Here is an 18,128-nt window from a genome sequence, read left to right as displayed (position 1 = left end):
AACTTTTTTAATAACAGACAAACATAAAAACACTTAAAATTTAATTTCTAAAAAAATTTAATTTCCAAACAAACAAACACCCCTCAAAAGAAAATTTTAGAAAACTAACACTATAAATTTACTTTTAGTTGCTCTTTATAATTTTCATCTTATCTTTTTTGTATCTCTTTCTTCCTATTAAAAATTTATCATTAGAGTAAGCATTAATTCATACAATATGTTTTATAATTTCTCTTATAAATTTATAAAATAAGTATTAATAATTATTTCTTGAATACTTTGAAATTTCTTCAATATCTCAATCACTTTCTCCAAGAAATCATACCATTAGTTCTTGTGTTATTAGCGCAAATAATTTACTTACCTCCTACAATCTTCATATGCAGCAAGATCCGACTAATGAAATATATTCCTTTCGGCTTTACTCTTTTCTTACATAGGCGAAAATCAATTTTGTTAAGAGAGAAAAGAAGGGAAAAAAAATAATTATAGGCATAACAATAGATACTTCGGTTAGATTTTATATCATTTATATTCAAACTTTAATTCCTCAAACTATATAAGGTATTGATTTTTAATACTCAAACTTTACCCAATCAGATTTTAAATATTTATAACCCGAATCCAAATGTAAATGTTATAATTTATAACAATTAACCTGATATATATATATATATATTAAAGTTAATTATTTGTTTTTTTTAATGAGTTAAGTTCAGAAGGTGTTTAGATCAGATAAACCAATATTCATACACAACTTAAAACCTAATATTTTAACCATGATCCAATCGTATCTAAAAGCTAAGATATCTATAACTGCATTTACAGCATCTCTAACACCATCCTTGCCTCCACCTGGCCCGCTCCAACTTTTCACAAGCTTGAGATGCACATCTGAGATTAGTTCAGTGATATCCTTGACATGTTCACTCCTGAGTAAAATTTGACGAAAAATCGGAGCTCCACCAGAAAGGCAGTGACATATTGAAGAAACTGCCCATACAACCCCAATGGGGGATAACCCGACTTGATCCTTTGTGCTATCAATTCCTTGATGAGAGGTAATTGAACGGTTGTTGCTTAACAAATCAATAAGAAGCAGAGGCATGCCACTTGCACATAACTGTTTTACAGCTAATGGACCTCCCCATTTTAGTCTGGATTCCAACAAGCCCACACAACCATCCCTAATGCCATGCCAATATGAGAGAATATTCATGTTGCGTGGACCTAATTCATTTCCTTCGACAGGTGAAATCTTGAGGTGTTCACAAAGCGTGGCACTTCGAGGAATCAAAGGCACCGCAATTTCTGAGATGGAAGATTCAACAGAAGCTCCACTTTCAAGAGATAGAATTGATGTGAGAGCCAGCATAGCCGATGCACAATGAGGTTGCAATGAAATTTTCATTTTGTCATCAAGAGAGAACTGATGGCCAATAATAGAAAGTCGGGACAACTGATTCTTTGGAGAGGACGTCAACATAAACAAGGCTGAATTTCTTCCCGTTGACTTCAAACATTGAGCAATGATTGCAAGGAGAAGGCATGAATTTAAAACCACCGTGGAAGAATTCGCCTAATTTACTCTTTAAGTTACTTGTTTCAGGATCTTTATTAGATGCACACCAAGATAAAATGGCGAATATTTCTAAAGAATAGTTTTATCTCCTCCACCACTTGACAACAGTTGTTACAGGAAGAGAACTAGGCAAGCCGCAAAGAACACCAGGAACCATAGCATTATGTAGACAGCATCTTGACAAGATCTGTAACATTTTAAAATGAGCACACTTTATGGCACCTATATGTAGAGCGACCATCGTCCAAGCATGATGTTAAGAAGTTATATTTGAGACCACTAACTTTTAAAAATGAGTTAACTTTTTGAGAATAATGTTGTAGAACAGAATAAACTGAAAAAGAACGAAGAATAACAATGATGTAAGAAAAACACCTGAATACTAGCGGAGAGGGCTGGCTCTATACGTTGCTTAAGGCAATAGAAAATTGCCACCTGCACAGCTTTTGATCTCAAGAATGCTCTTGTCACTGCTTCAATGATTCTTGCTGAATCTGTTCCAACCAATGAACTTCGTTCCTGGTCCCGAATGTCAAGACAGGGTAAAGAATGACTTTGCAAAGAATTTAATGGAAATAAATAGAGATTCTCTTTCCTGAAAAGTGTTTCCACTGCATCTATCAATGACCACGTAGCCCTGCAAGCTTCACAGGCAGCACGCAACATGTTCAAAGAACCTGAAACGAGACTAGAGCCTGATGTTGCTTAAGCAAAGAGATAAATTTTCAACTAATCCACATGTTTTTGCATGATCCAAAATCTGCTTCATCGCTTCATGCATTACAGGAGTAGGAGCTGCCTCAGAAGTCAGTGAAGTTGCTTTTAAGACCATCATCTACAGCAGATAACATGGTTGCAATGCAAGCACAGGACTCTAACAGAACACTTCCCGAGTTTTCTTCATGGCCACCAACAATCTATATATTTTACTATGATAAGGGACTTGAAAATTAACACTTAAACTTGCAGAAGAATCAACAAAGAACATAATTACCTGTGAAAAAATTTCAGCTAAGGCAACCCAGTGCTTGAAATATGAAGTTGAAATGGCACTCCCAATATTGTCTAATTGTAGTTTTATTATAGAGAAACTCTGCAAAATTAAGAATTTAGAGTTGCCAACCAGCAATCATCAGAGAGTGGCAAGTTATAATGGAAACAGCATACAGTGATCTACAGCACTTGGATTTTCAATAATGAACACTATTCCAGAAATCAACAAAAAGAAATTTTCCAGAAAAAAACATCTTAGCATTTGCAATAACTTCAAAGGTCAGTTGGGAAAGAAGAGAAAATATCTGAGTGAAAGAAGAGAGTGGACTGCATTAATTAAACAAACAAGTGAAATAAAACCTTGTTACAATTTTTTGTTTGTATAAAAATTATATTACTTTATCATGTGGAACACCTTTATCAATAACTCAATTTTAAATATTACAAGAATATAAGGATGGCACATAACAGAATTAAAACTACTATAAGGCAGGAATAAATGAAGTCCTAATACCTTTGCTAATAAGTCACTAAGTTCAGAGGATTTCAAGCTGACTACATTGGCAGTGAAATTAAGAAGTTCACTAAGTATTTCATTAACTAGGCCACCAGTTGCACCAGCTGCAGCTAAGTTTGAAATAATTCTCGGTGACTGCGTTGTAGTAAGAACATCTTGATCCCTGCACGAGTTGAAAAAGCAAATTTCTCTCACAAATAAATTATTATATATGCTGCTTACCTAAATTCAGTCAACATCACAAGTGTCAGCTATTGAAAAAATGATTGCTATCTAGAGCACTAGATGAGGTAAAATAATTGTAGTAGAGCACCAAAAGAACCACCGCCCTGGTCCCCACAATATGATGTCTTCGTAAGGCATATCTTTGGTGTGAAATAACACCAACTTATTGCATCATCAGAAAAACCTGCAGTTTAACCTATGCCAAAGTCTGATTTGCATTTCAAAGTCTTGCTGTCTTTCCATGTCTTTGGAACACTCTACCAAATAGCAAGTGGTTACATGTAGCAATCGTCCAATTCATACATTAAGTAATACTAAAATGATTAGAAACTAAATTCCTTATGGATGGGTTTAGACATCCCATTTTATCAGCTCATCCATTCTTTTATCCCATTTGTAATAAACAACTAAGGTAATGTGCTCTTACAGAGTTGTTGTCTTTGGTGATCATAGGTGTTTGTGTTCACATGGTAGAATCTCCAAAGAATTGGATTCACATGCATGGATATCCTTAGGTACAGTTTGAGTGAAAAGTACTGAATTATTTCAGAGATCTCATATCTAATAAAACCCTGAATTTAGCCTAGCAGATTGCAATATCGATGATTGATTTCAGTTCCTATAGTAAGCAAGATATGGTGTTGATCAATGTTTGAGAAAAACTGTAGTGAAGAGATGAAGAGAGTACCTTAAACGTCGCAGAAATGTAGTGAAGAAAAACTGATATCTACAGATCTAATAAAACCCTGAATTTAGCCTAGCAGATTGCAATATCGATGATTGATTTCTGTTCCTATAGTAACCAAGATATGGTGTTGATCAATGTTTAAGAAAAACTGTAGTGAAGAGATGAAGAGAGTACCTTAAGCGTCGCAGAAATGTAGTGAAGAAAAACCGATACCTGCAGATCTAAGAAGACAAACGAGAGGAGAGGGAGAGAGAGAGAGAGTTCTTTTGAAATAGAAAGAAAGAGAGACGAATGGTTGAATTCTTCCCGCTCATGTTTATTTCAATTTTAAACAGTTCTTCTCACGCTCCGGTGGGTTCAGCTCGCTTCGCAACACGTCACATCACACGATCCCGTGCTTGCTCTACGATTAATTGCCACGTCAGAATCAGAGCGAAACGGATACAAATTGAATTATCAATTTGTCGTTATATCAGAGATGACTAGAAACATAATTTTGTAAAATCATTATGGAAAATTATACTAAGCATCTGGTGTGTTTTATATTTTACTGTGGTAGATTACAGAAAATATCCTCGGTGAATCAAGAAGTTAAAATCACTCAAATAATAAAACGAGCACTGTATATATATATATATCCAAAAACTCATTATACCAATCTATCTCATTTTCTCTAGGATTTGAGGCAATCAAACCAGTTGATGCTTGCATATTATTTTCTTCACCCCTCCGTGCTGCATCACATTCTCTGGGTGCAGAAGTTGCAGCACACATTACCTGTAGATTCTTTTATCAGGTGCTAAAGTATTCCATATTCTACTGACAAGAATATCAGCAAAAAACATGTAATATATATGTATATACAACTGTAGAGAAAGATGAGTTTATGAAGCCTTTTTACTGGTAATATAAGTTTGTAGCAAGTTCTAGTCCTTAATTTGAATATTAAGAAAAACAAGGTGAAGAGAGAACGAAAATAATTGTGTGCGATCACATTACCCTGCCATCCAGCTCCTCTGAGGTTTCTTTAACAAATGGATGATCAAGAAGCATAGGCCAACTCAATCTATTTTGAGGCACCTTGTTGAGCAACCCCTTAAGAAAGCTTTTGAAATTCAGACTCATGTCATCAGGATATTTTTACTGGATCCTGAGATTTTGTATATAACATTAGCTTCCACTATCATACACCATAGTTTCAGGCATGAACTAGGAGAAGCATTATTAACCTTCACAATATGACGGATGAGTGCATAAACTGAATTCGTATAAAATGGAGGCTGGCCAACAAATAATTCATACCTGTTGGGACCACAACAAACTAGTTTCAATTAAGGATGTATAGCAAAAATAGAAGACGAAAAAAAAAAAGAAAGAAAAGATGCACCACTTCAGTAGACACAGGTTCATGTGATAGAAAATACTCTTCATGGTTGAAAGTTTTAGCAAAACCCTATATCATTAAGTCGTATTTCAGTTTGGAATATTTATGTGAGGGAATTTTATCAATATATATTTTTTCATGACATACCACTATGAATTCAGAAAATGTCTCAGAAAAACTGCCTCAAATTAAAATCCTTGCAGCATGAGATTTTGAAGAAAAAATTGCAACACTGATACCATTCAGATGACCACCAGAATCAAATTCAAAGATGCCATGAGATCAACATCTAAATGAGAGCATGCAAGCACACACAAATACACAAAAAAAAGGGATGCTGCACGTACAGGATAACTCCAAGGGACCATAAATCAGCACTGTGATTGTATGGTTGCTCTCGTACAAGTTCTGGAGCCATGTATAGTGGTGTGCCTGGGAATGATGAGCAAAAGTGCAAGTGAAGTGTGGGATAAGAAGGAATCCTCAGAAGTGGTAAAACACCGGATCTTACCTTTTATGGATCGCAAAACCACAGTATTTGTGGACATAGCACGTGCGAAGCCAAAATCGCAAAGCTGTAACAGATTGAAAAAAAAAACAGAGCATATAGGAATTCACCTCAAGATACATTGCCCTTTGAAAGCATGGCAAACGCTAAGTATCTGATATACAGTGGCATTTAAATGAAGCAACAGTAAGACATGATGTTACCATGAAAGACTCCCCTTGATAGGAAAAACAAAGCAAGACATTAAAAGAAAAGGTCACCAATACCTAAGTGGAAAATAAAACAAGAAAAAAAATAATCTCTGACCTTCACAACTGAACCCGCACCAATAAGTATGTTTTGCGGCTTCATGTCCCGATGGATGATACGATTGGAATGCAAATAGTGAAGTGCTCTAACCTGAAGAGCAATTTAGCAATCAGTTGAATCAAGAGAAGAAGGGGAAAAATAAGGGGAGCTCAAGGAATTACCAGCTGTTTCGCAATCGCTTGAACCTGTTCTTCAGGAAGGGACTTGTCATCCTCTAGTACCTCAAATAGTTCACCCTGCACATCAACTAATCTTAGCTCTTGCCTAGTCTGAAAAGTAAAAATCCATAACAAATAGATGTTCGCTTGTTGTGATGGATAACGAACCTGTGCAAATTCCGTGACAACACAGAACTCTTGTGGGCTTTCAAAGGAATCAAGCATTTCAATAATATTTTCATGCTTCAGCTTTCTTAGAATCTGCACCCTGTAATAATAATAATAATCACAATGCACAATTTTATTTTTTCCAGATAATCACATTTCATATCATCAAAAAAAGAAAGGAGGGATCACCTCAATTTCCTGTCTCAAATTATGAATATCCTTGTCGCTTTTCCCATGTTTCATAATAAATTTCATCGCAACAGTCTATCATTTCATCATTAAAAAAAAAGGGTAGGATAAAAATCAAGATTAATTATTAGTAGTGAAACACAGAAGGATTGAAGTAGCTACCTGGCCCGTGTACTTGCGCCTTCCTTTGTAAACTTTGCCAAACGAGCCTTCACCTACTACCTCTATCACGTGATAGTTCTCAACTCCCATTTCCTTTTCTTTTTTCCTTTAATTACAAAAATATCAGAAATTGAGATTTCTTGTAAGACCCTCTATTTAGCCTAGCAGATAGCAATATCGATGATTGATTTCAGTTCCTATAGTAATCAAGATATGGTGTTGATCAATGTTTGAGAAAAACTGTGGTGAAGAGATGAAGAGAGTACCTTAAGCGTCGCAGAAATGTAGTGAAGAAAAACTGATATCTGCAGATGTAATAAAACCCTAAATTTAGCCTAGCAGATTGCAATATCGATGATTGATTTCAGTTCCTATAGTAATCAAGATATGGTGTTGATCAATGTTTGAGAAAAACTGTAGTGAAGAGATGAAGAGAGTACCTTAAGCGTCGCAGAAATGTAGTGACGAAAAACTGATATCTGCAGATCTAATAAAACCATGAATTTAGCCTAGCAGATTGCAATATCGATGATTGATTTCAGTTCCTATAGTAACCAAGATATGGTGTTGATCAATGTTTGAGAAAAACTGTAGTGAAGAGATGAAGAGAGTACCTTAAACGTCGCAGAAATGTAGTGAAGAAAAACTGATATCTGCAGATCTAATAAAACCCTGAATTTAGCCTAGCAGATTGCAATATCGATGATTGATTTCTGTTCCTATAGTAACCAAGATATGGTGTTGATCAATGTTTGAGAAAAACTGTAGTGAAGAGATGAAGAGAGTACCTTAACCGTCGCATAAATGTAGTGAAGAAAAACTGTTATCTGCAGATCTAATAAAACCCTGAATTTAGCCTAGCAGATTGTAATATCGATGATTGATTTCAGTTCCTATAGTAATCAAGATATGGTGTTGATCAATGTTTGAGAAAAACTGTAGTGAAGAGATGAAGAGAGGACCTTAAGCGTCGCAGAAATGTAGTGAAGAAAAACCGATACCTGCAGATCTAAGAAGACAAACGAGAGGAGAGGGAGAGAGAGAGAGAGTTCTTTTGAAATAGAAAGAAAGAGAGACGAATGGTTGAATTCTTCCCGCTCATGTTTATTTCAATTTTAAACAGTTCTTCTCACGCTCCGGTGGGTTCAGCTCGCTTCGCAACACGTCACATCACACGATCCCGTGCTTGCTCTACGATTAATTGCCACGTCAGAATCAGAGCGAAACGGATACAAATTGAATTATCAATTTGTCGTTATATCAGAGATGACTACAAACATAATTTTGTAAAATCATTATGGAAAATTATACTAAGCATCTGGTGTGTTTTATATTTTACTGTGGTAGATTACGGAAAATATCCTCGGTGAATCAAGAAGTTAAAATCACTCAAATAATAAAACGAGCACTGTATATATATATCCAAAAACTCATTATACCAATCTATCTCATTTTCTCTCTTTCCTTTGTATTCTAAACAAAAACTTTATCTAGAATTTGTAAAAATCCAAAATTAGATAAAACCTTATAAAAATCCCTCAAAGCTACTTTAGTCCTGTAGCTTATAATGACTATATTTTTTATTGCAGTTGAACCACTTGTAATTACATTTTAAAAAATATTTTTAAAAAAATTTAATTTTTTTTATTTTAATTAATTTTTCGTGAATAAATATGATTATCATAACTAACATTGTCATACTTCAATCTTAATAGATGCACCACTTCAGTAGACACAGGTTCTGTGATAGAAAATACTCTTCATGGTTGAAATTTTTTAGCAAAACCCTATATCTTTAAGTCGCATTTCAGTTTGGAACATTTATGTGAGGAATTTTATCAATATATATTTTTTCATGACATACCACTCTGAATTCAGAAAATTTCTCAGAAAATCTGCTTGAAATTAAAATCCTTGCAGCATGAGATTTTGAAGAAAAAATTGCAACACTGATACCATTCAGATGACCACCAGAATCAAATTCAAAGATGACATGAGATCAACATCTAAATGAGAGCATGCAAGCACACACAAATTAGTTTAGACATCCCATTTTATCAGCTCATCCATTCTTTTATCCCATTTGTAATAAACAACTCAGGTAATGTGCTCTTACAGAGTTGTTGTCTTTGGTGATCATAGGTGTTTGTGTTCACATGGTAGAATCTCCAAAGAATTGGTTTCACATGCATGGATATCCTTAGGTACAGTTTGAGTGAAAAGTAATGCATTATTTCAGAGATCTCATATCTTCTTGGTGGATTTCGGTTATGAATATGAAAGCGGTTTTGGTTAAAGAGAGATGAAGTGAGGGACGCTCCAACAGTTCTTCCAGCAGAGGGTCATTATTTCATCTCCAAGGAAACTTCATTTTTCTGAAAGCTATTAGTGTCTGGATTATTATTAGAAAAGGTTATTTCTAGCATATTTTTCCTTCTTTTCCAGGTTTAGTACTTATTCTGCATGCTGCTTAACATTCATCAACACAACATAGTTTCCAAACCATGTCACACGACTTTGATGAGTACCACGCAAGGAGAAATTAAGCAAAACAAAAAAATCATTATAGAATGAATCGATATTATTTTAAATTTTATCAAAAAAATTCTATGAAGCTTTAACTAATGCAATGTAACACGATGAAGTATTCCCTCATCCATGTGAATTTCAACTACTTCAAAATTAATTTAGATTTTATCAAAATATCTACAGAGCTTTAATGCAATGTAACCAGATGAAGTATTCCCCTATGCATGTGAATTTCAACTGCTCCCATATATTTTTCTCAGTCTTTTCCGGTAGCAAAGGAGGGCATGATGCTTCAATGCTATGAGCAAGCAACAATATTAGAATTTCTTTTACCAAAACCACAAACTACCAAGAGTAAAAATGTTTTCGTTGTATCTAATGCTTCCCACAAAAGGTAAGGTTGATCATGCAAGTAAAAGGATATTGAATTTCACCTCCAAGAATGCAGAGATTCTTTTGACCATTTTCTCAATGGTAGTAGAATAATCGTTAATGCTTCGTTATCCTGACCAATTATATTGGCACCTTTAACTGTAAGTGAATTGCTTTCCAATCTATCCAATATCTGATTGCCTGAAGAGTAATAACATGTCTCAAAATCAACATTGTCAAGTTAGAAAAAACTACAGGAATAACTTTCAGGTTCCAATCAGTAATAAAGAGATAGAATCACGGTGATACAGAAAAGAAGCTATAAATATGATACAAATTTACATTTCATTTTTACATGTATGTGTGCATGAACAGTCATTAGCAAATTCTGAAAGACAGCTAGCTCTTGTTTTCAACCAAGGAGTATCCCTCATTTAGAAGAAAACAACTTCGCACAGCCAAAAGATAACCACCAACAAAGCAGTGTGCATTCCTATGCATGCTGTCATATAAACATAATTCAAAACTAAAATACAATTTAACATTTTCATGAACAGGGGAATACAAACGCAGGCTGACTGCAATGCTGCATGTACTAAAGAAGATTAGTAAAAGTTCAATAAGAACAAGAAATGAATGATCCAAGCACCATAATTTCCAGGTTTTTATGACACTTAAATGAGACAGAAATTCAGGCTTATCCATTTGATAACGATTTTATGATACAAGACATTACTGCAAGACTAGATAGAACAACAGAGAGCCTTCTTCTATAAATAACATTCTTTTTTCTACAGCATCAATGGAAAAACTGGACAGAAATTATGATAGCCACAAGTCAGTCTACCTGATTGTTTAACATCATTAGGACTTGCAAATCCAGGGAACTCCTCCTGTGGCGAGGAGCTGCCTGTGACTGCATTAGGACAATTTAAATCAGCATCACTGTGAGACTTCGGAGGATTACAGTTCTCAAGAGCAGCAACAGAATTGCTTCTACCTATAACAATAATTTATGATTATTTGGCGCATTGAAGGTTTCGAAACTGAAGAACTAGTGAAGGCTAAACCACCAGGATTTGAGGCAATCAAACCAGTTGATGCTTGCATATTATTTTCTTCACCCCTCCGTGCTGCATCACATTCTCTGGGTGCAGAAGTTGCAGCACACATTACCTGTAGATTCTTTTATCAGGTGCTAAAGTATTCCATATTCTACTGACAAGAATATCAGCAAAAAACATGTAATATATATGTATATACAACTGTAGAGAAAGATGAGTTTATGCAGCCTTTTTACTGGTAATATAAGTTTGTAGCAAGTTCTAGTCCTTAATTTGAATATTAAGAAAAACAAGGTGAAGAGAGAACGAAAATAATTGTGTGCGATCACATTACCCTGCCATCCAGCTCCTCTGAGGTTTCTTTAACAAATGGATGATCAAGAAGCATAGGCCAACTCAATCTATTTTGAGGCACCTTGTTGGGCAACCCCTTAAGAAAGCTTTTGAAATTCAGACTCATGTCATCAGGATATTTTACTGGATCCTGAGATTTTGTATATAACATTAGCTTCCACTATCATACACCATAGTTTCAGGCATGAACTAGGAGAAGCATTATTAACCTTCACAATATGACGGATGAGTGCATAAACTGAATTCGTATAAAATGGAGGCTGGCCAACAAATAATTCATACCTGTTGGGACCACAACAAACTAGTTTCAATTAAGGATGTATAGCAAAAATAGAAGACGAAAAGAAAAAAAAGAAAGAAAGATGCACCACTTCAGTAGACACAGGTTCTGTGATAGAAAATACTCTTCATGGTTGAAAGTTTTTAGCAAAACCCTATATCATTAAGTCGTATTTCAGTTTGGAACATTTATGTGAGGAATTTTATCAATATATATTTTTTCATGACATACCACTATGAATTCAGAAAATGTCTCAGAAAAACTGCCTCAAATTAAAATCCTTGCAGCATGAGATTTTGAAGAAAAAATTGCAACACTGATACCATTCAGATGACCACCAGAATCAAATTCAAAGATGCCATGAGATCAACATCTAAATGAGAGCATGCAAGCACACACAAATACACAAAAAAAGGGATGCTGCACGTACAGGATAACTCCAAGGGACCATAAATCAGCACTGTGATTGTATGGTTGCTCTCGTACAAGTTCTGGAGCCATGTATAGTGGTGTGCCTGGGAATGATGAGCAAAAGTGCAAGTGAAGTGTGGGATAAGAAGGAATCCTCAGAAGTGGTAAAACACCGGATCTTACCTTTTATGGATCGCAAAACCACAGTATTTGTGGACATAGCACGTGCGAAGCCAAAATCGCAAAGCTGTAACAGATTGAAAAAAAAAAACAGAGCATATAGGAATTCACCTCAAGATACATTGCCCTTTGAAAGCATGGCAAACGCTAAGTATCTGATATACAGTGGCATTTAAATGAAGCAACAGTAAGACATGATGTTACCATGAAAGACTCCCCTTGATAGGAAAAACAAAGCAAGACATTAAAAGAAAAGGTCACCAATACCTAAGTGGAAAATAAAACAAGAAAAAAATAATCTCTGACCTTCACAACTGAACCCGCACCAATAAGTATGTTTTGCGGCTTCATGTCCCGATGGATGATACGATTGGAATGCAAATAGTGAAGTGCTCTAACCTGAAGAGCAATTTAGCAATCAGTTTGAATCAAGAGAAGAAGGGGAAAATAAGGGGAGCTCAAGGAATTACCAGCTGTTTCGCAATCGCTTGAACCTGTTCTTCAGGAAGGACTTGTCATCCTCTAGTACCTCAAATAGTTCACCCTGCACATCAACTAATCTTAGCTCTTGCCTAGTCTGAAAAGTAAAAAATCCATAACAAATAGATGTTCGCTTGTTGTGATGGATAACGAACCTGCGCAAATTCCGTGACAACACAGAACTCTTGTGGGCTTTCAAAGGAATCAAGCATTTCAATAATATTTTCATGCTTCAGCTTTCTTAGAATCTGCACCCAGTAATAATAATAATAATAATCACAATGCACAATTTTATTTTTTCCAGATAATCACATTTCATATCATCAAAAAAAGAAAGGAGTGATCACCTCAATTTCCTGTCTCAAATTATGAATATCCTTGTCGCTTTTCCCATGTTTCATAATAAATTTCATCGCAACAGTCTATCATTTCATCATTAAAAAAAAGGGTAGGATAAAAATCAAGATTAATTATTAGTAGTGAAACACAGAAGGATTGAAGTAGCTACCTGGCCCGTGTACTTGCGCCTTCCTTTGTAAACTTTGCCAAACGAGCCTTCACCTACTAGCTCTATCACGTGATAGTTCTCAACTCCTATTTCCTTTTCTTTTTTCCTTTAATTACAAAAATATCATAAATTGAGATTTCTTGTAAAACCCTGAATTTAGCCTAGCAGATTGCAATATCGATGATTGATTTCAGTTCCTATAGTAATCAAGATATGGTGTTGATCAATGTTTGAGAAAAACTGTAGTGAAGAGATGAAGAGAGTACCTTAAGTGTCGCTGAAATGTAGTGAAATATCTGCAAATCTAAGAAGACAAACGAGAGGAGAGGGTGGGAGAGAGGGAGAGAGTTCTTTTGAAATAGAAAGAAAGAGAGACGAATGGTTGAATTCTCCCCGCTCATGTTTATTTCAATTTTAAACAATTCTTCTTACGCTCTGGTGGGTTAGCCCGCTTCGCAACAATTTTGTATATTATTTAGTTTATGTTAGTCTCTTGATTAGCGCCTTGCTACAAGCCAAATCAAAATAATCCTAATTGTAGAAAATGAATATGCAAGTATTGTAAATGTGTTTCTAATAAAACAAATTGAAAATTATATACATTAATAAATTAAAAAAAGATTTGTTAATGTAAACTCAAAATTAAATTGTAAAAGTGGAAGATAAATGCATATTAAAATATATTAACTTGCACTAGTAAGAGCTCTTGTTCTTTTTTTTCCTTTATTATATGACAATTTAATAATTTCTAACAAAATAACATCTTAAATATTATACAATCTATTTAATTATAATAATTCTTATTAAACTTTTAGGGGAAAAAAGAATAATAGTTTAGAAAAATAACATTTATTAATATCAAAAAACATTATTACAATGGAATTTGAAAATAAATTAAAAATTATTTAATAGAATAATAACATAAATATTATTTTAATTATACATTTTAATTGTTTTTTATATAAAAATAAAAATTCATAAATCGGTTGGGCGCTACTTAGCCTAAAAGAAGATGGCGAGGCATGCGTGGACTAATAAGGGCAAGTCTATGCATTCGTCCTTATATTATTTTTTGTTTTTCAAATTGGGTCATTCATCTTTTTTTTTTTTTCAAAAAAAAAAAACAAAGCTAATAACGCATTATTTGTCGTGGCAATTATCAAAGGATAACGTGCCATCTTAAAAAATATGAAAACAAAAGGTGTAGTAGACAACCTGTTGGTTGCTATAGAAATTTCCTAACCACCTTTGATGGTTTGAAAAATCAAGCAAAAAGGTTTTTGACCTTTAAAGCTCATTTTTACTATAAAAAAAAAAAAAAAAAAAGCTATGAAACACCTCGCAAACCTTTATAACTTCTTTTTAAACCTCAAAACAACCTAAAACCTCTTCAAAACTCAAGAATCAAAGGGATCTAAAAGGATTTTTTGAGCACGAATCTAATTTTTTTGGTATTGTTAATGGAAAAATCACCATCAATGAACTCCTATTTCCAAGAGAAACCCATTGATATCAAGATTTTGCATTTTTAGAGCCTGAAATGTGGATGAACAAACATTTTTGCTCTGTATATTATTTTCCATCAACCTCTCTCTCTCATCTTTCAACCTTGAGGGTTGATAATGAACAAAATTAAGTTTTTAAAAATTTAAAAGATTGTAAAATAATGAAAAAGGAAAGTTTTAAACTAGAGATACCTTCTATATGTAAAGTTGTAATTGGCCACTTGGTTTCTTCATCTTTTACACTTTAGTCCTTTGACTTAGGATTTTGACTCTCAATTGTAAATTATAAGAAATTGGTTTAATTGAGCAATAAATGGATACAATCAAACAGAAAATAAGTTTGAGCACCAAAATAGAGTAAAAAGACAATAAACAATAAATGAATAATGATTGAATAGTGAAATGTGCCTTAATGCACAATAAATGAATTGGGATTTCCCTTTCTATTTTAGTTTTTTGTGTTGATTTTTTAAATCATCAGTTTTTTTCTTCTATGTAAATTATAGCAAAAGGGTCAATAAAGATGCATGGATTAAAAAATAATTTAACATATAAATTCTAAATATACATTCCACTTTGCTCTGAAAATATCCTTAACTTTTAATTAAATTCAAACTCAATATTAATACATTTTATCACATAATAAGGATTAGAAAATAATTTAACATATAAATTCTCAACACACATTCCTCTCTTCTCTAAAATTACTCCATATACTCTAATTTTAAGAAGCAATAATTTACTTACTCATATGTCAAGCTTTCGTACCAACAAATCTTAACCATCTTCATTGTATATTATAGATAGGCATATAAGTGTATTAACTTTTAATATTTCTACAATTAAGTCTCTTCTGTAATTATTTTTAAGCAAGTGTTACAACTTTAAGAGAGTAAACTAAGAGAGCGTTTGGAAACGCGGCCTTACCCACGTTTCAAAAATTCAAATATATTTTTTTGTTAACAATTAATTTTTTTATGTTTTATATCATTTTGATACGCTGATCTCAAAATAATTTTTAAAAAATAAAAAAACATTATTTTGATACATTTCGGAATGAAAATGTACTTTGAAAAGCAACCGCAACCACAATCATACTCCTATATATGCCCTAAATGTCAAGTTTCTTCTATTAACTACTTGTATGGAATACATTTAGGGTCACATAAATTATTAAGCTCACATAAAAAAATAAAAACCTAATAAAACATTAATTTGAATTGAAAAAATAAATAAGATGGGGGAATTTTACATCTACGTCAACTCATAATAGAAATATAAGGGATAATTACAAAAATCCTCCTATAGTTTGATATGAATTTCATTTTCCCTCCATATTTTCATAAATCATGCTTTCCATCCTGTAGCTTACATGTTCAATAACAATTTATCTTCTCAGCATTTTATTTAAATTTTTTGTTTAATACATGATGTAAAATATAATTTATAAGAACACGAAGGCAAAAAAAAAATAGATCAAGCTATATGAGAATTGTGTAGTTTCTCCAAAATATAAAAAACATATAGTTTTAAAAATCTCATATTTGTCACTCAATCCATTATAGTCAACTAAGAATTATTATCATCTGTAACAATTACCACCATGCACATTAAAACAATTACCATCATCATCTCCAGTCCATCATACATAAACAATCATCAATGATTTTGGTCACCATCATAACCACCACATATCTAATATAAATAAATTCCAAACTACGCTACTTTATCTCTTATAGATAAACAATAACATGCTACAAAAAAGATGAGATACTTGGATGCTTATTGTTATATATATATATATAATTGGATGCAACTATTTATGCCCATATTAAATGTCATAAAGGACAAAACTACTAATCTCAAACCATTAAAGGATTCTCAGGCATAAATTGAGAGACGTATCCTAAAAACTTTGCAAAGGATCCTTCATAAAAAGAAATCAAACTTAGTAAGTATGAGCTTAAGGAAAAACGAATAAAAATGAGGTTTCGATGTAGCATAAACCAAAAGTGATGAGGCATTCTTTCTCACTGATACTTGATCCTCTAGTTTAACTATGATTAAAAATAATAATAATAAAAAAAAGTTGTAAGTGATTGTATCAAGAGTTGATAATTTTACATTACCTCGTGGGCAATAGTTTGCCTTGTGTGGGATTAATGTTGGGAGGCAATGCATTACTATGGGAAAAGTTGTCCTAAGAATTATAATCAATTGTGATTTTGCTATAGGATTGATGTACTTGACATGTCTCAATTCCTTACATTTCAACATAAAATTCATAGTTTTTCATGTACTCTCATCTATTAATATTTTTACTTTTAGGTTAATGCCGAGTATATTGAAGATCTGAACTTGAAAAAATGGTTGACGACAAAACCGAAAAGAGCAAAGAAAAAGGTTGGTCAGATTTCAACAACACCTAAATATGATATGGAGAGGCTTAGTGGAAAGAAAGATAGAGTAGAGAAGATGAAGCAAAAATAAGTGAAACAACAAAATGGTAAGGATATTAAGTCATCTAAAATTTAGTTATATACTTAGAGAATTGATCATTTACCTTCCTATTGTTTTCTCATCCATGTCTAATAGTAATGATACGATTCAGCCTTGTGATATGACCCACGTAATATAATATTCCTATTTTGGCGTAAAAAGCGTAACAATCCATGTTTATAGCAACAATCATAATTCTCAATCTTATAATGCAATTGAAAAGTGGCTTAACCTAAACAAATGTCGAAATCAACAACCTTAAAAACTTAACAGGAAAGGAAATATTCAATATTATAAAGCTAACCACATTCATATTAATAAATCACATAGAAACCTACCTGCCCTAGTAAGATTAAAAACCTATATGAGCAAGTAGGGATTGTATTTCATGTATAATCATTAAAATCCATCGAATTGATAAGAAAAGACACCTAAATCACATTGAAATAGATGTAATGAGAGCCATTTCCAACAATGTTAGAGAAAAATTAATGAACACAAAACCATAACATTCACAAAAACAAACCCGTCCTCTTTAATTAAAATTGAAATAAGTGAAAACCATTAGAAAATAAGCAAAAAAAGTGTAAAATACAAGAACCAAGAAAGAAAAAACTAGTGTGAATAAGTCTAATTATAAGGTTATTCCTAACTAATATGACCATCTAGCTATGAAGCATTTGTAAGAGATAAGAGGTGCATCTTAGTGATTCCCTTCAACTAGAACCTTGGTTTCATAGCTATTAGGAGAACTGTATTCTCATAACTATTCTCATAACTATTCTCCTATGTAACTATTTGATGGAGTTTTGTTATTTAACGACTTTTATTTTCAACTCAGTTAACCTAAAATCATATATCTTAGCCATTCCCTTCAACTAAACCTTGGTTTCACAGCTATTAGGAGAACCGTTTCTTATGGCTATCCTATTATGCAAATGATTGGTGGAGTCCTACTATCTCAACAACTCATGTTTTTAACTCAATTGACATGATATCTTACATGTCAATGATTTTATTCAACTAGAACCTTGGTTTTATATTTACTAGAAGAACCGTATTC

General features: G+C 33.2%; 1 protein-coding gene and 1 pseudogene across 1 annotated transcript; both read right to left on the bottom strand.

Moving 5' to 3' along the window:
- Positions 1 to 715: 715 nt before the first annotated feature.
- LOC118038706 (serine/threonine-protein kinase TIO-like) lies at positions 716 to 17,152 on the bottom strand (annotated as a pseudogene).
- On the bottom strand, positions 5,148 to 8,300 carry LOC118038729 (serine/threonine-protein kinase TIO-like; the record flags this gene model as incomplete). The annotated part of the gene is made up of 9 exons (XM_073406932.1): positions 7,150 to 8,300; positions 6,884 to 6,989; positions 6,722 to 6,796; positions 6,533 to 6,625; positions 6,368 to 6,442; positions 6,204 to 6,296; positions 5,901 to 5,964; positions 5,737 to 5,821; positions 5,148 to 5,307 (listed from the first exon to the last, which is right to left on the bottom strand). Coding segments are annotated over exons 2-9 (735 nt in total), but the record flags the coding sequence as incomplete, so codon positions are not given.
- Positions 17,153 to 18,128: the final 976 nt, after the last annotated feature.

The sequence above is a fragment of the Populus alba genome, chromosome 19, assembly GCF_005239225.2.
Source record: "Populus alba chromosome 19, ASM523922v2, whole genome shotgun sequence".
Lineage (NCBI taxonomy): Eukaryota > Viridiplantae > Streptophyta > Magnoliopsida > Malpighiales > Salicaceae > Populus > Populus alba.
The sequence above is the reverse complement of the archived record's forward strand: the minus strand, read 5'-3'. Positions and strand labels throughout refer to the sequence as shown.